At 39.9% G+C, this 15728-nt stretch overlaps 2 protein-coding genes across 7 annotated transcripts in view; one reads left to right on the top strand and one right to left on the bottom strand.

Annotated features, from left to right (window-relative positions):
• The window catches only part of ppt1 (palmitoyl-protein thioesterase 1 (ceroid-lipofuscinosis, neuronal 1, infantile)), a 45831-nt gene extending 44947 nt beyond the window's left edge, over positions 1-884 (top strand). For all 3 annotated transcript variants that reach the window (XM_088328897.1, XM_088328895.1, XM_088328896.1), the window contains one exon: positions 553-884. In XM_088328897.1, coding sequence (XP_088185023.1) covers positions 553-675 — 123 coding nt within the window. In that variant the 3' untranslated portion in view covers positions 676-884. The remainder of the gene's footprint in view (positions 1-552) is intronic.
• cap1 (CAP, adenylate cyclase-associated protein 1 (yeast)) lies at positions 868-15236 on the bottom strand. 4 transcript variants are annotated; one of them, XM_088328890.1, is made up of 15 exons: positions 14238-14377; positions 13986-14154; positions 12600-12679; positions 11340-11444; positions 9776-9876; positions 9619-9696; positions 9400-9543; positions 5741-5826; positions 5571-5676; positions 5312-5510; positions 3697-3878; positions 3511-3634; positions 3358-3440; positions 3139-3282; positions 868-1599 (listed from the first exon to the last, which is right to left on the bottom strand). In XM_088328890.1, the coding sequence occupies exons 2-15, from the start codon at positions 14021-14023 to the stop codon at positions 1516-1518; spliced, it is 1554 nt and encodes a 517-aa protein (XP_088185016.1). In that variant the 5' UTR covers positions 14024-14154; positions 14238-14377; the 3' UTR covers positions 868-1515. The 4 variants fall into 4 exon arrangements, with proteins under 4 accessions (XP_088185016.1, XP_088185017.1, XP_088185018.1 ...); XM_088328891.1 differs by lacking the exon at positions 14238-14377 and having other exon boundaries at positions 13986-14039; positions 14137-14152; XM_088328892.1 differs by lacking the exon at positions 12600-12679 and having other exon boundaries at positions 13986-14039; positions 14137-14358.
• Between the last annotated feature and the right edge of the window lie 492 nt (positions 15237-15728).

The following is a 15728-nucleotide window of genomic DNA, read 5'->3' as shown; positions in this document are numbered from 1 at the left end:
TATATACTTTCATACAATAACAGATATACTTGTAAAAAAAAGGACTTTTACCTTTAGTGTGACTCGAGTAAATCAAGTGGAATAGCGGGTGGAGGCTAGATTGCTGTGCCCTTAGAAGAGTTGGTAACTTCAATTGCTTTATTTTGAAAAATCATGATTGGCGATTGGTTACCATCATGCAACTTTTCACGGGTAGCAATTCATGTGCCTTCCATGTAAATGTTATTGCTTCTCCCTTTAGGATCTCTACTATCCTTGGACCCATGCGTTACAAAAAATACAGTATTGAATCACCCACTTGTAAATTATTTATGGAGCAGAATAAGAGACAACGGCATTATGGGAGGTAATTCAGCATCTTCACAATGCCATTACACAAACCAATAGCAGAAAAGCTTTTTTTCTATTGTGTAGTGGGAAAATGCTTTAAAAGAGGCAAGAAAACAGCCACACCGTAGGGTAAAATAATATGGTGGGGACACCATGTCGTATTGTATTAACATGCAGAAAAAAAATCAAGAGTGGTGACTCGTGTTTGTGATTTGGACGTAGGATCGTTTGGGCCTGGCTGCCATGGACAAGGCAGGAAAGCTGGTTTTTCTTGCGACGGATGGGGATCACCTTCAGTTTACTAGAGAATGGTTTAACGCTAACCTGCTGCCTTACTTGAAATAGGTCAAATACTATAGGAATGTAACAATATTTGCACTAATCTGTCACATGCTGGGTTCAAATCATTACTACAGTTAATTTGTCTTGTTTTAAGATTTTCTTGATTTTATCGCTTGCAACGTTCATGTTTTCAATTGCATTTGCTGTAAATGTTCATATCCATGCATTTGTCTGCCAATAAAAAACCAAGAGGGGTTATTGCAACATTTTAATGATGTCTCCAGTACTCATGAGCAAGAAAATTGTGAAACCGACAACCTCCCGAACAGAATGGGTCAAAGTAAAGATGACATAAAAGACAATCCACAGCTTCTGAACAGTATGGATTTGGGAATGGTGACAGCCAGCTTCACTGGATCTTTTCTTTACCCTCACAATGGAATGTTTGAAAAAATTGGGAATGTGCATCCTAGAACTACTTCTTTTATGAAAGATCACTTAGATGAATTCTAATTGTGCTGAAGATCAAATACACACAACCGATATTTTCGGTGCCGTGGAAACATTTTGTTAGGAAGTGCATAACGGAAACCTACCACGCATTAACTTTAAGGGGGAGGATAGAAAGCCTTTATAGCCATGAAGACATAATTATTGTGGCTAAAGAGATTTCCACACTTAGATAGCATCATCTGCATCAATAATACACAGAGGCGATTGGCAAAGTGCTCCCTGTTGATTGGCTGGAGGAAAGCGAACGCAGTCCTCCTTGGCTGTGGGGAAGGAACATCTGAAGCCGCGACTGGCTGTGGGGAGAAAAACAAGGGGAAGATGTACGAAAATGTTAGCTGGTGAGAAGGGATCAGTCAGGTGGGCTCGAGGAGGCGGGGATGAAGGCGTCTTCTAGGCCGTGATGTCCATTTCCGTGGTGACGAACTTGGAGCCGTCCCAGATCGTCTTGAACTGCTCTGGGAGTGGGAATTCCGACTGGGGAGGATCACAAAAAGTCATGAGGACTGCTGTTTAACATAACATCCATAATATTTGCAGTAGATTTTCGGGATGTGAAATTCGCATGATATTTACACTGATGCAGGACTAAACGACATTCCACCCGTTATTTTTATCTTAAATGCTTGCAATACTAGAAATAAGAACCAGGAAACTGCATATTCTCGTTAAACTAACAACCAGATGCCCCCAAAATTTGAACACACAGCTGTGGGGTACCCAGTCTCACACGGCCAGCTGAAATTAAACAGAATTCAAGCAGCAGCGATTAATTATCCGATATTTGTTTTGCCATTTTTTTCCCGCTTAAAATGTTTTGCACTTGTGCGGCCGCAATCCATTATCCCCTGTCCCTTACTGCTGCAAGCAGGGCCTGAAGTCACTTGTCAGGAGGCGTGTCGTTCTGGCTCTCCTAAAATGAAATATAGTTGTAGCTACAATCCATTATCTCCAGTTGACTATTGCTGAGATCAGGGGCCAATGGAGTAAATTTGCCGTGTGTGGCTCTTTGCCCTGGCATCAGCACTTGTGCGGCCACTATCCATTATCCCTGATCGACTAATCCTGTCAGCAACGGCCAGCAAAGCTCATTTGTCTGGGTGCGGAATCGTGCAATTGTCGCTGTGATTGATTATCCCCAGCAATCTATTTTGTAGAGCTAATAAGCCCAGCAGAAAATTGAATTCCAAGTAACTCAACTTTGGAATCGATGGAACGACGGCGTCCCCTTTTGGACAGTTCCAGAACATACCAATTCACGATGTACCATAAGGAAATCTGATAACATGAAGTTAATTAATTAATTAATACATCCAAGGCTATGTATTGATAAAATAATGTTCTCACCGAACGTAATTATGTTAATAGTAGGGGCATTCTCAACTACAGAACATTACGCAAATTTTTCACTTCTTTGTCTTTCTCACAAGTTTAGCAACTTCAATGACCCGATACTGTCAGATATCTAAGACCACGCCCATAGAAGCATGGTCTGGTCAAGTGTCCCTGGTCCACATAAAAAGAGGAACTGATCGATAGTTTGACCTTTTTTCTACAGCCCCGCAATGCGGGTGCTTGATCAAAGAGCTCATGTAATAACGTAATTTAACATTTCTTTTAGTGTAGGAAATTCTTGCATCCTTCAGAGAAATAAAAAAAAGATTTATGGTGGAGCACAAGCAACACCTAGAGGCAAATTTGTTTACCGATTGCAGTAACGAATAATTTGTTTCAATCCTAACTATTTTCAAAATTAAAACTAGAAAAATCCCTACAATTGTTATGTGCAAAAGCCGTAATAGCAAATTTGTCATGCATCCCCCCAGTTCTTTCCACCTAAAATGAACAGCACCCGTGCTGCCGCGATCCATTATCCTAGGGCAATTATTGCTGTGAGCAGGGCCGTTTTGGTCCTCATTAACCGCAACAAGAGGGGTTTACAATATATTAAAATGCTGTGATTTCAAAGTCGTAATCACAAATATTTTCATCCGAATTCGACAAGAGGAGACTCACAAACTCGCCGTCCTTTCCGGGCACCAGGATGTTCATCTCCGAGCTTTTGGCGCTGATGATCTCGCAGTCCAGGGAGTTTTGGCTCAGGTACACGTGGCAACCGTCTGTCTTGTTGATGGAGATAATGGGAACGCGACCCAACACCTAAATTGGACCACACACTCCCATTTTAAAATGTGATCCCGTGAAATGTTTCAAAAAGTTTCTCCTTGCACACACCTGGACTTTGACATCCCTGCAGTTGATAATGTCCACCATGCCGACCACATCTTGGAACACCAAGCCCATTTTCTTACAGTTGTCTGTTGGAAATATATGCAGCATAACGATGACTGGATGAGAACTACAACCAAAATGGTGGCAGGTTCTTACCGATAGTGATGGAGTTGAGTTTGCCTTTAACCTGCAGGGTGCTGTTGTTACACTTGTAAGCGTAAACGACTTGTTTGAGCTCGGTCTCATTGATGGCAAGTTCATGGGCGCCTTCTTGGTTTTCCTGCAGAGAGCGCACAATCAAAACCGCAAAAAGGAGGTTTTGTAGCGACAGGCAGTACGTACCACTTTCCACTTCTTGCCGTCCAGTTCGAAAACAGGGGGATCCTTGCGTGCCGGGGCGGTTGATGTGGTCGGTCGAGGGGAGGGGCTGGAGAAAGGTTTGGGTCCGGTGCGCACCGTAGTACTTTTAGCTCTGAGTTCGGGGTTCTTGTGGGTCTTTTCGTCATCCTTGACATGTCTGAGGCCTGAAAAAAAGAGAAAGGAGGACATAAGGATGAAAAAGATGTGCGAGCACATGTGATCAATAAATTCTTTAGTTTAAAAGACAATTTAAGTTTACAGATTACCAGTAGCACTTGGGGCGTAGAAACAGAGTTTGATTATTTAGCAGAAATCAAACCAATAACAGACTAATAGGAAAAATTAAGAATGGAGTGCATCATTTTCAGTTTAATTTTTCTCGTCAGCCATGCTTGCAGAATAAGTTGAGCAAAGAACAGGAGATAAACTTACCAAATTTTGACAAACTTATTTAAGAGGGGCCTAGTTAAAAGAATATTTCTTTCAATTCAAACTGTATACAGTACTGTATTACCCAGACTTTTTATACAAATCTGCCACATTATAATAAATGTCCTTTTTCCTGGTGAATTTTTTCTCATACACAATTGGGACTTAAATAATTTTTGTCTTGTTTGTTTTTACCATTGTTTTCTTTCTATGCCGTAAATAAAGCATCTGTGGGGGTTCAATAAAATATGTTAGCGGTAGGGATAATATTCCAAAAACAATATTAGATGAATGTGGAAAATGGCGTAATTACAAAATTAGAAAGAAAATAATTGTTCAAACAAGTACAAAAGTCAGTAAGTGCCAAATTTGTGTGAATAAAAACAATGTTACGAGAAAAAAAAAATTATAATGAGGCAAATTTGCAAGAGAAAAACTCACAGGTTAAAGTAAAAAATGTCAAGAATCGCGGGAGGCGTCAAAAGTTCGGGAAGGAGGAAATCCTTAACGCAAGATTAAAAAAAAACACAAGTTTTATTATTAAAAAAAACACAAGTTTAAAAGGAAAAGGATGTAAAATCTACAGGAGGCAACTTTACAAGAGATTCCTAAATGAGCAACATCTTAAATTTTCTCAAATGGATGCATGTAAAAAGAAAGTTTGAGGGAGAAATAAAAACTAGTTCGAAGGGGGGATCAATCTCTATGGGATTAGACTTTAAAAAAATAAAAAGTTTGCAAGAAAAATACAAAAAAACTCAAGAGCCAAACTTTTGAAAACTTTGCAAATTAGATAAATGAAAAAAAAATATTTAACTAGTTTGAGGGGGAACAAGGAAAAAACATTTGAAGAAAAAATATGTAATATCTACAGAAACACAGCATCAAAAATAGCAACTTTGCAAGACACAATATACAAATAAAATTACCAAATTTGCATCATCTTTATTGCAAAAATTGTTAGAACCTTACAAATTGATACATGGAAAAAAAAAAAAAATCAATGAGGGGGAAGAGAAAAAAGCGGATGTGATAGCAAGCAAAATTCCTAAAGAAGAAAAAACAAGTCTATAAAATGGCCCAAATCATTTCTCCTAAAACACCGATTTCATACCAGCTAGTTTTTGGTTTTACATATCTCAGCTCCCCCTTTGAATATTCTGCTTACCTCTGGTGATGTCGGCCCCCTTGTTGATGGAATCGAACAAGGCGGTCCGATTCTGCGCGTCGCTATCTCCGTGTCCAGAAGAGCCGCCCATGTCCAGGGCAGGAGGAGGAGGCGGTCCGGGAGGGGGAGGCGGAGGCGGAGCGCTTCCGCCGGGCCTACTCGGCGGGGCTGCCGAGGAACTGGCTGAAGCTACCGGTCCCTTGACACGAAAACAATATTTAGAAAGCAGCTAGAGCAACAAACTGTTGTGTTGACTTACAGTCTTGCTCCAGGAAAGGCCGGTTGTGTGGTATTGCTTGATGTAATTTTGCAACTCAGTCCAGATTGCCAAGTAGGACCGCACCCATTCCACGTGATTTTTGTCCCTAACAAGTTAAGTCACCCAGTTAATCCAAATGAGGCGTTATAACAAAACAAAAAGGGTCATACTTTTCCTTGTACTCCTTGAGGACACGGTTGGTGTAGAACATGGCTGCGTCCTGCATCTCTTTCACATACGGGCCTGGCTTGGGGGCCTAAAACACAGAAACCTGTCATCCTGAGACACCAAAGCTAGTTACAAAAGTTGTCAATCGGCTTTTTCGTCTTCCACATGTTTGTTTGATTCTGGATAGCAATGACAAAATATCGTAGCCCCTCTATGAACCAGAATAATTCGTTTACCGATTGAGGTTGTATCGGCAATTCCTCGTATCTTGAACAAATTTTCCCCATAAGAAATTACTGAAAATCGATGAATTCGTTCCCGAACTCCCCAAATCATCCAAAATAATTCCAAATAGCTGCAAACACAGCTTCATGATCACTAAAAACATTCATATAGTGGGTGAACATAAAAATATAGTAATAAGATAAATAGATATTAACAGAATCAAATGTGAGTTAATGATGAGCTCTTACTATGGAGTAAGTTGGCAGTTGCTAACAAATCTATGTGTGGCTGTAGAGGGACGGGGGAGCACAAGACATTCATAACACATGCTTACAGAGATGAAGTGATAGTACAGATGAGTGGCAATGACTAAAAATTCTCCTAACTTAGAGAGAGAAAATGATCTTATGTCGGGCAATATTTTAGCCCAAAAGACATCTCATTTGTCGAATTTAGTAGCTCGTATGTAGAAGAGCCAAGGCTGGAAAATGATGAGCAGTTCCTTCGACGGTTTCATTCACAGAATATTCTGGGCAGGAATGAGCTAAGACAATGGCTTTAGCAAATTACAAGACTGTAGGACTAAAGAACATACTAAGCTCTTATACCAACAGAAGATCAGTGATGGATCCTAAACGACACTAAGAAGACCACATTTCTCACTAAACAAAAGGGAAAGTATTGTACAGTAAGTCTGTCCAAACCGATAATAGTGAGTACCAACGCTCAAGGCCACATAAGGCTACAAAACAAATAATAAAAAAGTTGCCTAGTGTTATATGCAATATGTTATAAAAGACAAAAATAATTTGGTTATAAATGAATAAATCATACCATCATGACCAAATATAAGCAATGACATACCGTATTTTGACGACTATAAGGCGCACCTAAAAGCCTTTATTTTTTTCAAAAGATGACCATGCGGCTTATAATACAGTCGCAAAGTCTTGCAACTAAGGCATGCAGCCGCCGACTAGATTTTCCCCCGGAGGCGAAGTAGTCCGCGGTGTATGTTGGGATACATATACACCGGCGTTTCATTACCTAACCAATGTGTCAATCATCATTTGATTCAGTCATTATTGGCTAAAGTTATTCGGAGGTAAAGGAGGCTGATCCTTTTCATCATTTACAGGCTCACATAAGCTAAAGCGGGGCTAAACAAAGCCTGCAATTGGCTGAAAAAGATGAATGTGAATCACACGTTGGGTTGTACTACGGCATAGAGAAAACGTTTTTTTACTAGTCTGTATTTGTAAATATTTTACACGGTTGGATTTACTACACTCACGGTTGTAAGAGGACCATGGTTGCGTATCATTATTGAACGTGATGGCTGCAAGAGAACTTTGGTGAGCTATGCGGCTTTATATTTTCCCGGTATCCTGTTTTAGACTGATCTTGATGATTCTGTGATGAGTTTATTTTTTAACTAAATTCAATTCAAAGTGTTTATCGTCATATGCACAGTAAAGAACCACGTTTCCCTGCACAATAAAATTCTTATTTTGCTGTCCACAAAGTTGACAGCGAAAAATAAAATAGAAACTAAGAAATAGTTGGCATTTCTTGAATCCCAAGACTTTACCCTTCCGAATGATATGTGGGACGATGCATTTGAGTGATTGGTGACATCGTACAGACACTGTGTCCGTACATGTCTGAGAGACGCATTTGCTTCTTTGAAAGCTTTGGAAATGTTAAGGGGGTAATAAGTTTGACTGAACTATCTGACTGTTTTGTCGGCGTTCCCATTGTAGCGCCTTATAATTCGGTGCGCCTTATGTATGGAAAATACAGGGAGTGCAGAATTATTAGGCAAGTTGTATTTTTGAGGATTAATTTTATTATTGAACAACAACCATGTTCTTAATGAACCCAAAAGTCTCATTAATATCAAAGCTAAATATTTTGGAAGTTGGAGTGGGGCTTTTTTAGTTTTAGCTATTTTAGGAGGATATCTGTGTGTGCAGGTGACTATTACTGTGCATAATTATTAGGCAACTTAACAAAAAACAAATGTATACCCATTTCAATTATTTATTTTCATCAGGGAAACCAATATAACAGCTCAACATTCACAAATATACATTTCTGACATTCAAAAACAAAACAAAAACAAATCAGTGACCAATATAGCCACCTTTCTTTGCAAGGACACTCAAAAGCCTGCCATCCATGGATTCTGTCAGTGCTTTGATCTGTTCACGATCAACATTGCGTGCAGCAGCAACCACAGCCTCCCAGACACTGTTCAGAGAGGTGTACTGTTTTCCCTCCTTGTAAATCTCACATTTGATGAGGGACCACAGGTTCTCTATGGGGTTCAGATCAGGTGAACAAGGAGGCCATATCATTAGTTTTTCTTCTTTCAGACCCTTTCTTGCCAGCCACGCTGTGGAGTACTTGGATGCGTGTGATGGAGCGTTGTCCTGCATGAAAATCATGTTTTTCTTGAAGGATGCGGACTTCTTCCTGTACCACTGCTTGAAGAAGGTGTCTTCCAGAAACTGGCAGTAGGACTGGGAGTTGAGCTTGAGTCCATCCTCAACCCGAAAAGGCCCCACAAGCTCATCTTTGATGATACCAGCCCATACCAGTACCCCACCTCCACCTTGCTGGCGTCTGAGGCGGACTGGAGCTCTCTGCCCTTTACCGATCCAGCCACGGGCCCATCCATCTGGCCCATCAAGACTCACTCTCATTTCATCAGTTCATAAAACCTTAGAAAAATCCGTCTTGAGATTTTTCTTGGCCCAGTCTTGACGTTTCAGCTTGTGTGTCTTGTTCAGTGGTGGTCGTTTTTCAGCCTTTCTTACCTTGGCCATGTCTCTGAGTATTGCACAACTTGTGCTTTTGGGCACTCCAGTGATGTTGCAGCTCTGAAATATGGCAAAACTGGTGGCAAGTGGCATCTTGGCAGCTGTACGCTTGACTTTTCTCAGTTCACGGGCAGTTATTTAGCGCCTGGGTTTTTCTACACGCTTCTTGCGACCCTGTTGACTATTTTGAATGTAACGCTTGATTGTTCGATGATCACGCTTCAGAAGCTTGGCAATTTTAAGAGTGCTGCATCCCTCTGCAAGATATCTCACTATTTTTGACTTTTCAGAGCCTGTCAAGTCCCTCTTCTGACCCATTTTGCCAAAGGAAAGGAAGTGGCCTAATAATTATGCACACCTGATATAGGGTGTTGATGTCATTAGACCACACCCCTTCTCATTACAGAGATGCACATCACCTGATATGCTTAATTGGTAGTAGGCTTTCGAGCCTATACAGCTTGGAGTAAGACAACATGCATAAAGAGGATGATGTGGTCAAAATACTCATTTGCCTAATAATTCTGCACTCCCTGTATAGGACCAAAAACTATTTTTGGGGGGTGCGCCTTATAGTCGTGAAAATACGGTACTTCGATATTAAAACTTACCACAGCGACCCATCCGAGGGCTGGCACGCTCTCGCTGACGGCAGAGAGGTGGTTGAAATACGGCGAAGTGCGTTTTTTCTCGCGCAGTGCCTGCACCTGCTCCACGTCGGCCGATATCGGTCGCATCAGGGTGCTCAAAACGGCCTTTGCAAACGGAAAAACAGTGTAAAAATGAGTCGCCAATCTCACTAAAACCGTTAAATGTATGGTGAGGCATACATCAGAGGGCTTCTGGGAACTGGAGGCTGCCACGATGACCTGTCTTTGAGTAGCGAAGGCCTGCTTCATCATTTCCGCCTGTAAAGTTAAAACATTGATGGAGTAACTACAATACTTAAGTTTGGATGATAGCAACTATAAAAAAAAAATCCCGTACATGGTTCAGGACATCGCCCCCTATCTGCTGGCTCTGCTTGTAATATTGAGCCACAGAACCGCTGATGATCTCATCAAAGGCGTCGATGGAGGCTGAAGTAGCTGCAATAATAAAATGAATCAATTTCATCGCACTAATTTGTATTTTCAATCAATAACATAAAGTATGGACCCCTCTCAGCCTAAAAAGCATCCTGCGGGAAGTTGATCAGTTTTATCAAATTGGTGAAAAAGAAAAATATTAAATTTGCGGCAAACATGTGCATTGTTTCAGTGGTCAACAGAATATCTTAAATCAAGATTGCAGTTTATAAATATCTGATGAAATGGGGGTGCAGGTAACTTGATTTTGTTTTGAGATGATGTTTGAGTTTACCATTTTCTTTATATTCCTTCCCATTTCTCAGACAGAAAAAGGGAAAGACAGGAGGAAAAAGAAAAAAAAAAAGAAGAAAAACCTAAAAAAAAAAAAATTTTTTTCCAATTTTAAATATTTTTACATTGGCAGGAAATCAAATTTACAAATGAAATTGCTTTTTTTAAGTGTTAACTTTTTTTTTTAATTTACAGGAAAATAAGAACCATTTTTCTGAGCGTACCAAATAAAAACAAGAATGGATATACTGAGTAGCAACTTCACCTTTTGCTACCTTAGCGCGTCGCATGGTTAAAAATATTCCGGGATCCATTATCTCTAATCACTGTGCTGTGAGTAGGGGCTGGCAGAGGCCATTTTTGCTTTTTCTTTTTTACTCTTTTTCTACCCATCAAGGAACAACACTTATGCGGCCGTGATCAATTATCCACAATCCTATATTGCAGAAAGCATAGACCTGAAGAGGGAACTTAAGTAGGGAGGTGTGCCGCTCTGGCCCGCCAAAAATAAAGCATTCTGGCAGTGATCCCTTATCCCCAGTCTACTGTTGGCACGAGCAGGGGCTTGCAGAGCTGCTATGGCCCACCTTGAATGAACTGCACTTTTTAGGCCGCAGTCAACAATTGCTAAGAGTGGGGTTCGAGAGAGCAAATTTGTGTCATGCACTGAGATTTTTTTTCTCCCTATTCTTTCCACCTAAAATTAACAGCATGCATGCAGTCACGATCCTTTATTCCTGGTCGACTATTGTGCTGAAGGCAAGTTAAAAATGGGGTCTGTTTAAATGAACCACGATAAACGAGGGATTACAGCGTAACAGGTTTAATTAACTACGGTAGATTACAATAAAAACATAAAAATTATTTCCCTACAATACTTCCCTGACAGTTTCTGTTCCTTAAAAAAACAACAACAAAAACGATTGAAGATACTTTGATAAGAAATTTGTAATCTTTGTAAATGTAGAATACATTGTAGACTATCATGATAATTTTAACAGTAAAGTTGTTTAGGTAAATTTTGGTTTAAAGATCTGTTCTCCCTATCCATTACTCTGTAAATATTAAGTTATTGTGGCATGTTTATCTAGGAGTGCCAGGTCAAATCTCATTATAAAAATTGTAAAGTATGTTTTTCTCAATGACAAAGTCCGTTGATTCTATTCTACCTCTATCATTGGCCAAATTACCTCCATCAGAGGATCCCTCGCTGGTGCCGGCAGGGCTGGACATGGCCTCTAGCCGTCCCACGGCCAACTCAAGCCGCTGTACCAGACTCGCCAGCTCTGCCATACCTGTGGGATTAAATGCGATCATACACGGATAAGCATCATCCAATCAGAAAGAGTGGACGCCAATTTGCTTAACACCTAGCCAAAAGCCTGTGGATATTTGAATTATTTTTTTGTTTAAAAGAGCCCACAGAGGCAATTGAGGAACCTGCATCATTTCTACGGTAAGACTAGCCTGCAGAATGGATGACTGCTTAAGAAAACCGAAGCAAGGCAGGTTAGGACTTGAGGAAGTATGTTGCAAAATATTTTGTTTGCCAAAAGTTGGCGTCACACTTGACTCATTCGTCGTCGTGTATAATAGTCATTGTCTTTACATTTCAAAGAAGATTGTGAGAGATTAAAAAAACTGCTTAAAGGAGCAATCAATGACTAAGCTCCATTTTCCCTACACTTCACCTTTGCCCCTTTTGCACTGAGAGGGCGTGGCAGGCATATTAATTTCTGAGCCAACCTCGGAGATATAATTAGATTAACGAAAGGACAGTCGCCGCCAATACTTGTGACCTAATTTTCTTGCATTGACATTGAGTGCATTTACTTTCATAATGCCTGCTTTCAATCATTTACATATTCTACCATGTCATTTATTTTAAAAATACAGTTTGTTCAAAAGCAGACAAAAAAAAATAGAATGCAGAACTGTGGACAACTTCAGCCACAATTCAATAGAACTCCGGACGTCACATGACTAAACCCCACGAGCATTTGTTTGTTGCCAAGGCTTTATATAAAGGACAATGAGGAAGTAAAAATGGATATATATGTACTCAGTGTCTGAATCATAGAAAGGAATCTGTTTTTTTTTCAGGTTGCTAGCAGCAAAGTCGACAAGGTTGCTAGGTCTTATGGCACCACCCAAAATGTGTCAGCTGCTTAATTTCCTAAAACTTATCAGCAATGAAAAGATGCTACTTGAGTCCTAAAGGGAAAAAAAAACTTGATTTCAATAATTCTTTCTCATCCTTTTGAATATATTATAATAATCCAATCATCTTGGCCTAGTTTCTTTGGTCAATAAATGAGGGACAGCTGTTGCCGGTTGTGTTCAAGAAAATGATGGTCACTTTCTGTATGTTGCTACACTACCACCTCCAAAGTGTGAAAACAAAAATTACATTCCAAATTTTCCTATCCTGACAAAATGGCGTTCTTTACATTTGGCGCAGTGCGCAGGGGGATGCGTGACGTCCGACTCTCTATAGACATTGTGCTGGTCCTTATGGTGTGCACACCACCTGAAGGGGAAACGATAGACAACTGATCACTCTTCAGTCTGATAGAGCAGCTCTTTGCAGAGGATAAAGAGTATGAGTTTTCATTTTGTTCTCACATTTGAAATAGCAAAAAGTTAAATAGCCTTTTTGTGGCAAATCTGGTTTAAATGTGGACATGTAGTACTAAATATTTAGGTCAGACTTACAACTGATTAACCTCTTCTAAATAGCATTCAAACGTTTTGGAGTTTATATGACATGATATTTTGATAGTCTGTATAATTTTAAAGAAACAGTAAGTAATGTATTCCTCGTGTACAGGGGAAATACTAATATTGTCTTGCTATTTGAGCTTTCTGGCTTCAGTAAATACATTTGGTTACAAGTAATCTGAATCTAAACTCGAACAAAAAGCCACTGAAAATCCGGTTCTATGATCACAAATGATACATCTTCCAGAACAAAAATTGTACAAAATAAAATGTAAACATTTACATTTCCAGATTTAAACTTGGAAACACTACTAACACAGATGTATGCCTTTATACATTTCCATCACAACTAGCCAGCATTTAAGAATTGTTTTTGACAATTTCTTGCTATGTGTTCAAGCAGAAAAGTAAATCCAACAAACAAATTTCAAACTGTTCTAGATGCATACAACAACTAAAACGCTCATTAGCAGTAACAAATGCGATAACACAAAGTCAACTAAAATGTAAAAAGTAACGCATATACTCTGCCTATGAATAGAAAAGTTTACATTTCTTTAATCTTTTGTTTGCACAATGTTGTTGCTAATGTCATTGAACATACAATTTGGCTAGTGTACTGGCTTGTAACTATTACCCATCAATCTCAATATTATTAATCAACCATTTAAGTCTTTTATTGCAGGATTATCCGGGATTGCCATGTCTAATCTCACGATTAATGTGCATAGTACTGTAATCAATGACAAAGACAATTCCATCATAACATGGCAACAGCAAAAACTTAGAAGTGAGGTACTACACAACATCAGAGCAGACCGAGTGTAGTTGGAAATATCTAGATTGACCAAAATTAATCTAGCTTGTGGTATAAATTTCTTTGGCAGCACAATTCTCGAACACTTTGATGGGCCTTGTAATTAAAAGGATATACAGATAAACTTGACCAACCAACATTTATTATTTTGTCTGCTTGATCACAGAAACACAAGGCTAAGGCCAAAGTTGAATTTAAAAACATCAGATATTCAATGGTTTTTTGTAGTCCATATAAACACGCATAAGGGACTTGAATAATTGACTTAAACCCTGTCGAATTTATAAAACCTACGTACATCTGCGAGAGTAGATGGGTGTCAAAGAGAACCACCATGTAGAAGGTAGAAAGCCTGTGAGAGGTTCAGGAGCAGTGAGACTTCGGATTAAGTTGCGTTCCGGTCACCATGAGAAAATCGGATATTCCACATCAGAAAAATCTGAGCTCACCTTGGAAGGCGCCTATGCCTTGCACAAAATCGGAAACTTTATCAAAATATAGTTTTAGCATTGTTGAATTTTTTGTTGGTCAATTAGTTAGAAAGTACTACCTGGTGTTACCGATTTGTTGCTGTATTGGCTTTAGAAACGCATATACAAAATCAATAATCAACATAAAAATCGATGGTAGTTAGCAGACTTTGTATGTGCTTCCTTAACAAATAATATGTTTGTTGGCAGTTATCCGACGTCTTTGGTATCCTTTGCGGACAAAAGAAATCTTTATAATGCATGACGTTTTAATCACGACGTTGTCTTAAGGGCGGCGTTCACTCGGACAAAATATAAAAACGTGGCGTTTGTTGAAAGCGTCGACCTCATTCATGAAAACAAAAACTTGCATTATACCGACGCAAAACGGACCTTATAGTGGTTTTGTATTCATTATTGGTCACATGGAGTGCTGCTGGAAAAAATGGCTTTTGGTGCGTTTGCAGATTCTTCAAATCGGCAAGTCTATAGGGCAAGACAATTGCTTGAATAACCCTTTTAGAGCAATTTATATTTGTAATAAGAGCTTTAATATGCAATGTTTGTTAAAGGGTAGGATTGTTTACTTCCTCCTTTGCATCTGTCGCCTGCTTTCGGCATTTCCTGGTTCTCGTGCCTAACACGCCCTCGCCGTGTTAGCACAGTTATTCCTTAGTTTTATTATTGTTACGTATAAAAAACCCACAAATGTGTCCTATATTCGAGTAACACGCGTAAAGGAATAAAGAATATAATTCAAATGTGTGAAAACAATGCTAACCTAGCATCACCGGCTAACCGGGTGCGTTAGCTTATAGCCATGATTTGTGAATGACGAGGCGGCACCGCTTCACGTTTTTGCAGCAGACACTAAAATAATGTCAAATCGAAGCAAATGTAAATAAATAGACCTCACCTACTGAAACGGATCAAAAGTGGGATAGACTTGGTGAAGCGAACAGAGTCTGGTTGGTTTTCCTTTTTTTTCCTTCTTTTTTTCTTCCGAACTTACCCAGCTGTCACCGCGCTCCGTTTCCGCCCTTGTAGAAGAGATTCGCTCCTTTGCCATATAAGGCTTGTGAGCAGCGCACTCGGCGAAAGAAAAGAAGAAAAAACGAGTAGAAAGAATTTAAAAATCTTTCGACTTTTGTAAATAAATTGTAATCAGAAAGAAATATGTCGCGCTCTAAAATGCAAATGGTCCAAAATGTCGTTCATGGGTATGGTTTCAATCTGTTGCTCGAGGCCCCAAAGTGGACCATCATGGTGGGACGTACCCTCCAGCACCAGACGTCTTTTAGACAGTATATTTATTCATTATCTGCACCGCTTATCCTCAGTAGGCTCGCGGGGGTGTTGGAGCCCATCCCAGCAATCACCAGTGGGCAGGGGACACCCTGAACTGGTTGCCAGCCAACCGCAGGGCACACAGGGACAGACAACTCATTCGCTCATTCACACCTAGGGACAATTTGGACCGGCCAATTAACGTGACATGCATGTTTTTGGAATGCTGGAGGAAACCGGAATGCCCAGGGGAAACCCACGCAAGCGCGGGGAGAACATGCAAA

The sequence above is a fragment of the Urocampus carinirostris genome, chromosome 2, assembly GCF_059441175.1.
Source record: "Urocampus carinirostris isolate Australia breed hairy pipefish chromosome 2, RoL_Ucar_1.0, whole genome shotgun sequence".
In the NCBI taxonomy this organism is placed as follows: Eukaryota; Metazoa; Chordata; class Actinopteri; order Syngnathiformes; family Syngnathidae; genus Urocampus; species Urocampus carinirostris.
Note: the sequence above shows the minus strand (reverse complement) of the source record. Positions and strands in the feature narration are given on the sequence as shown.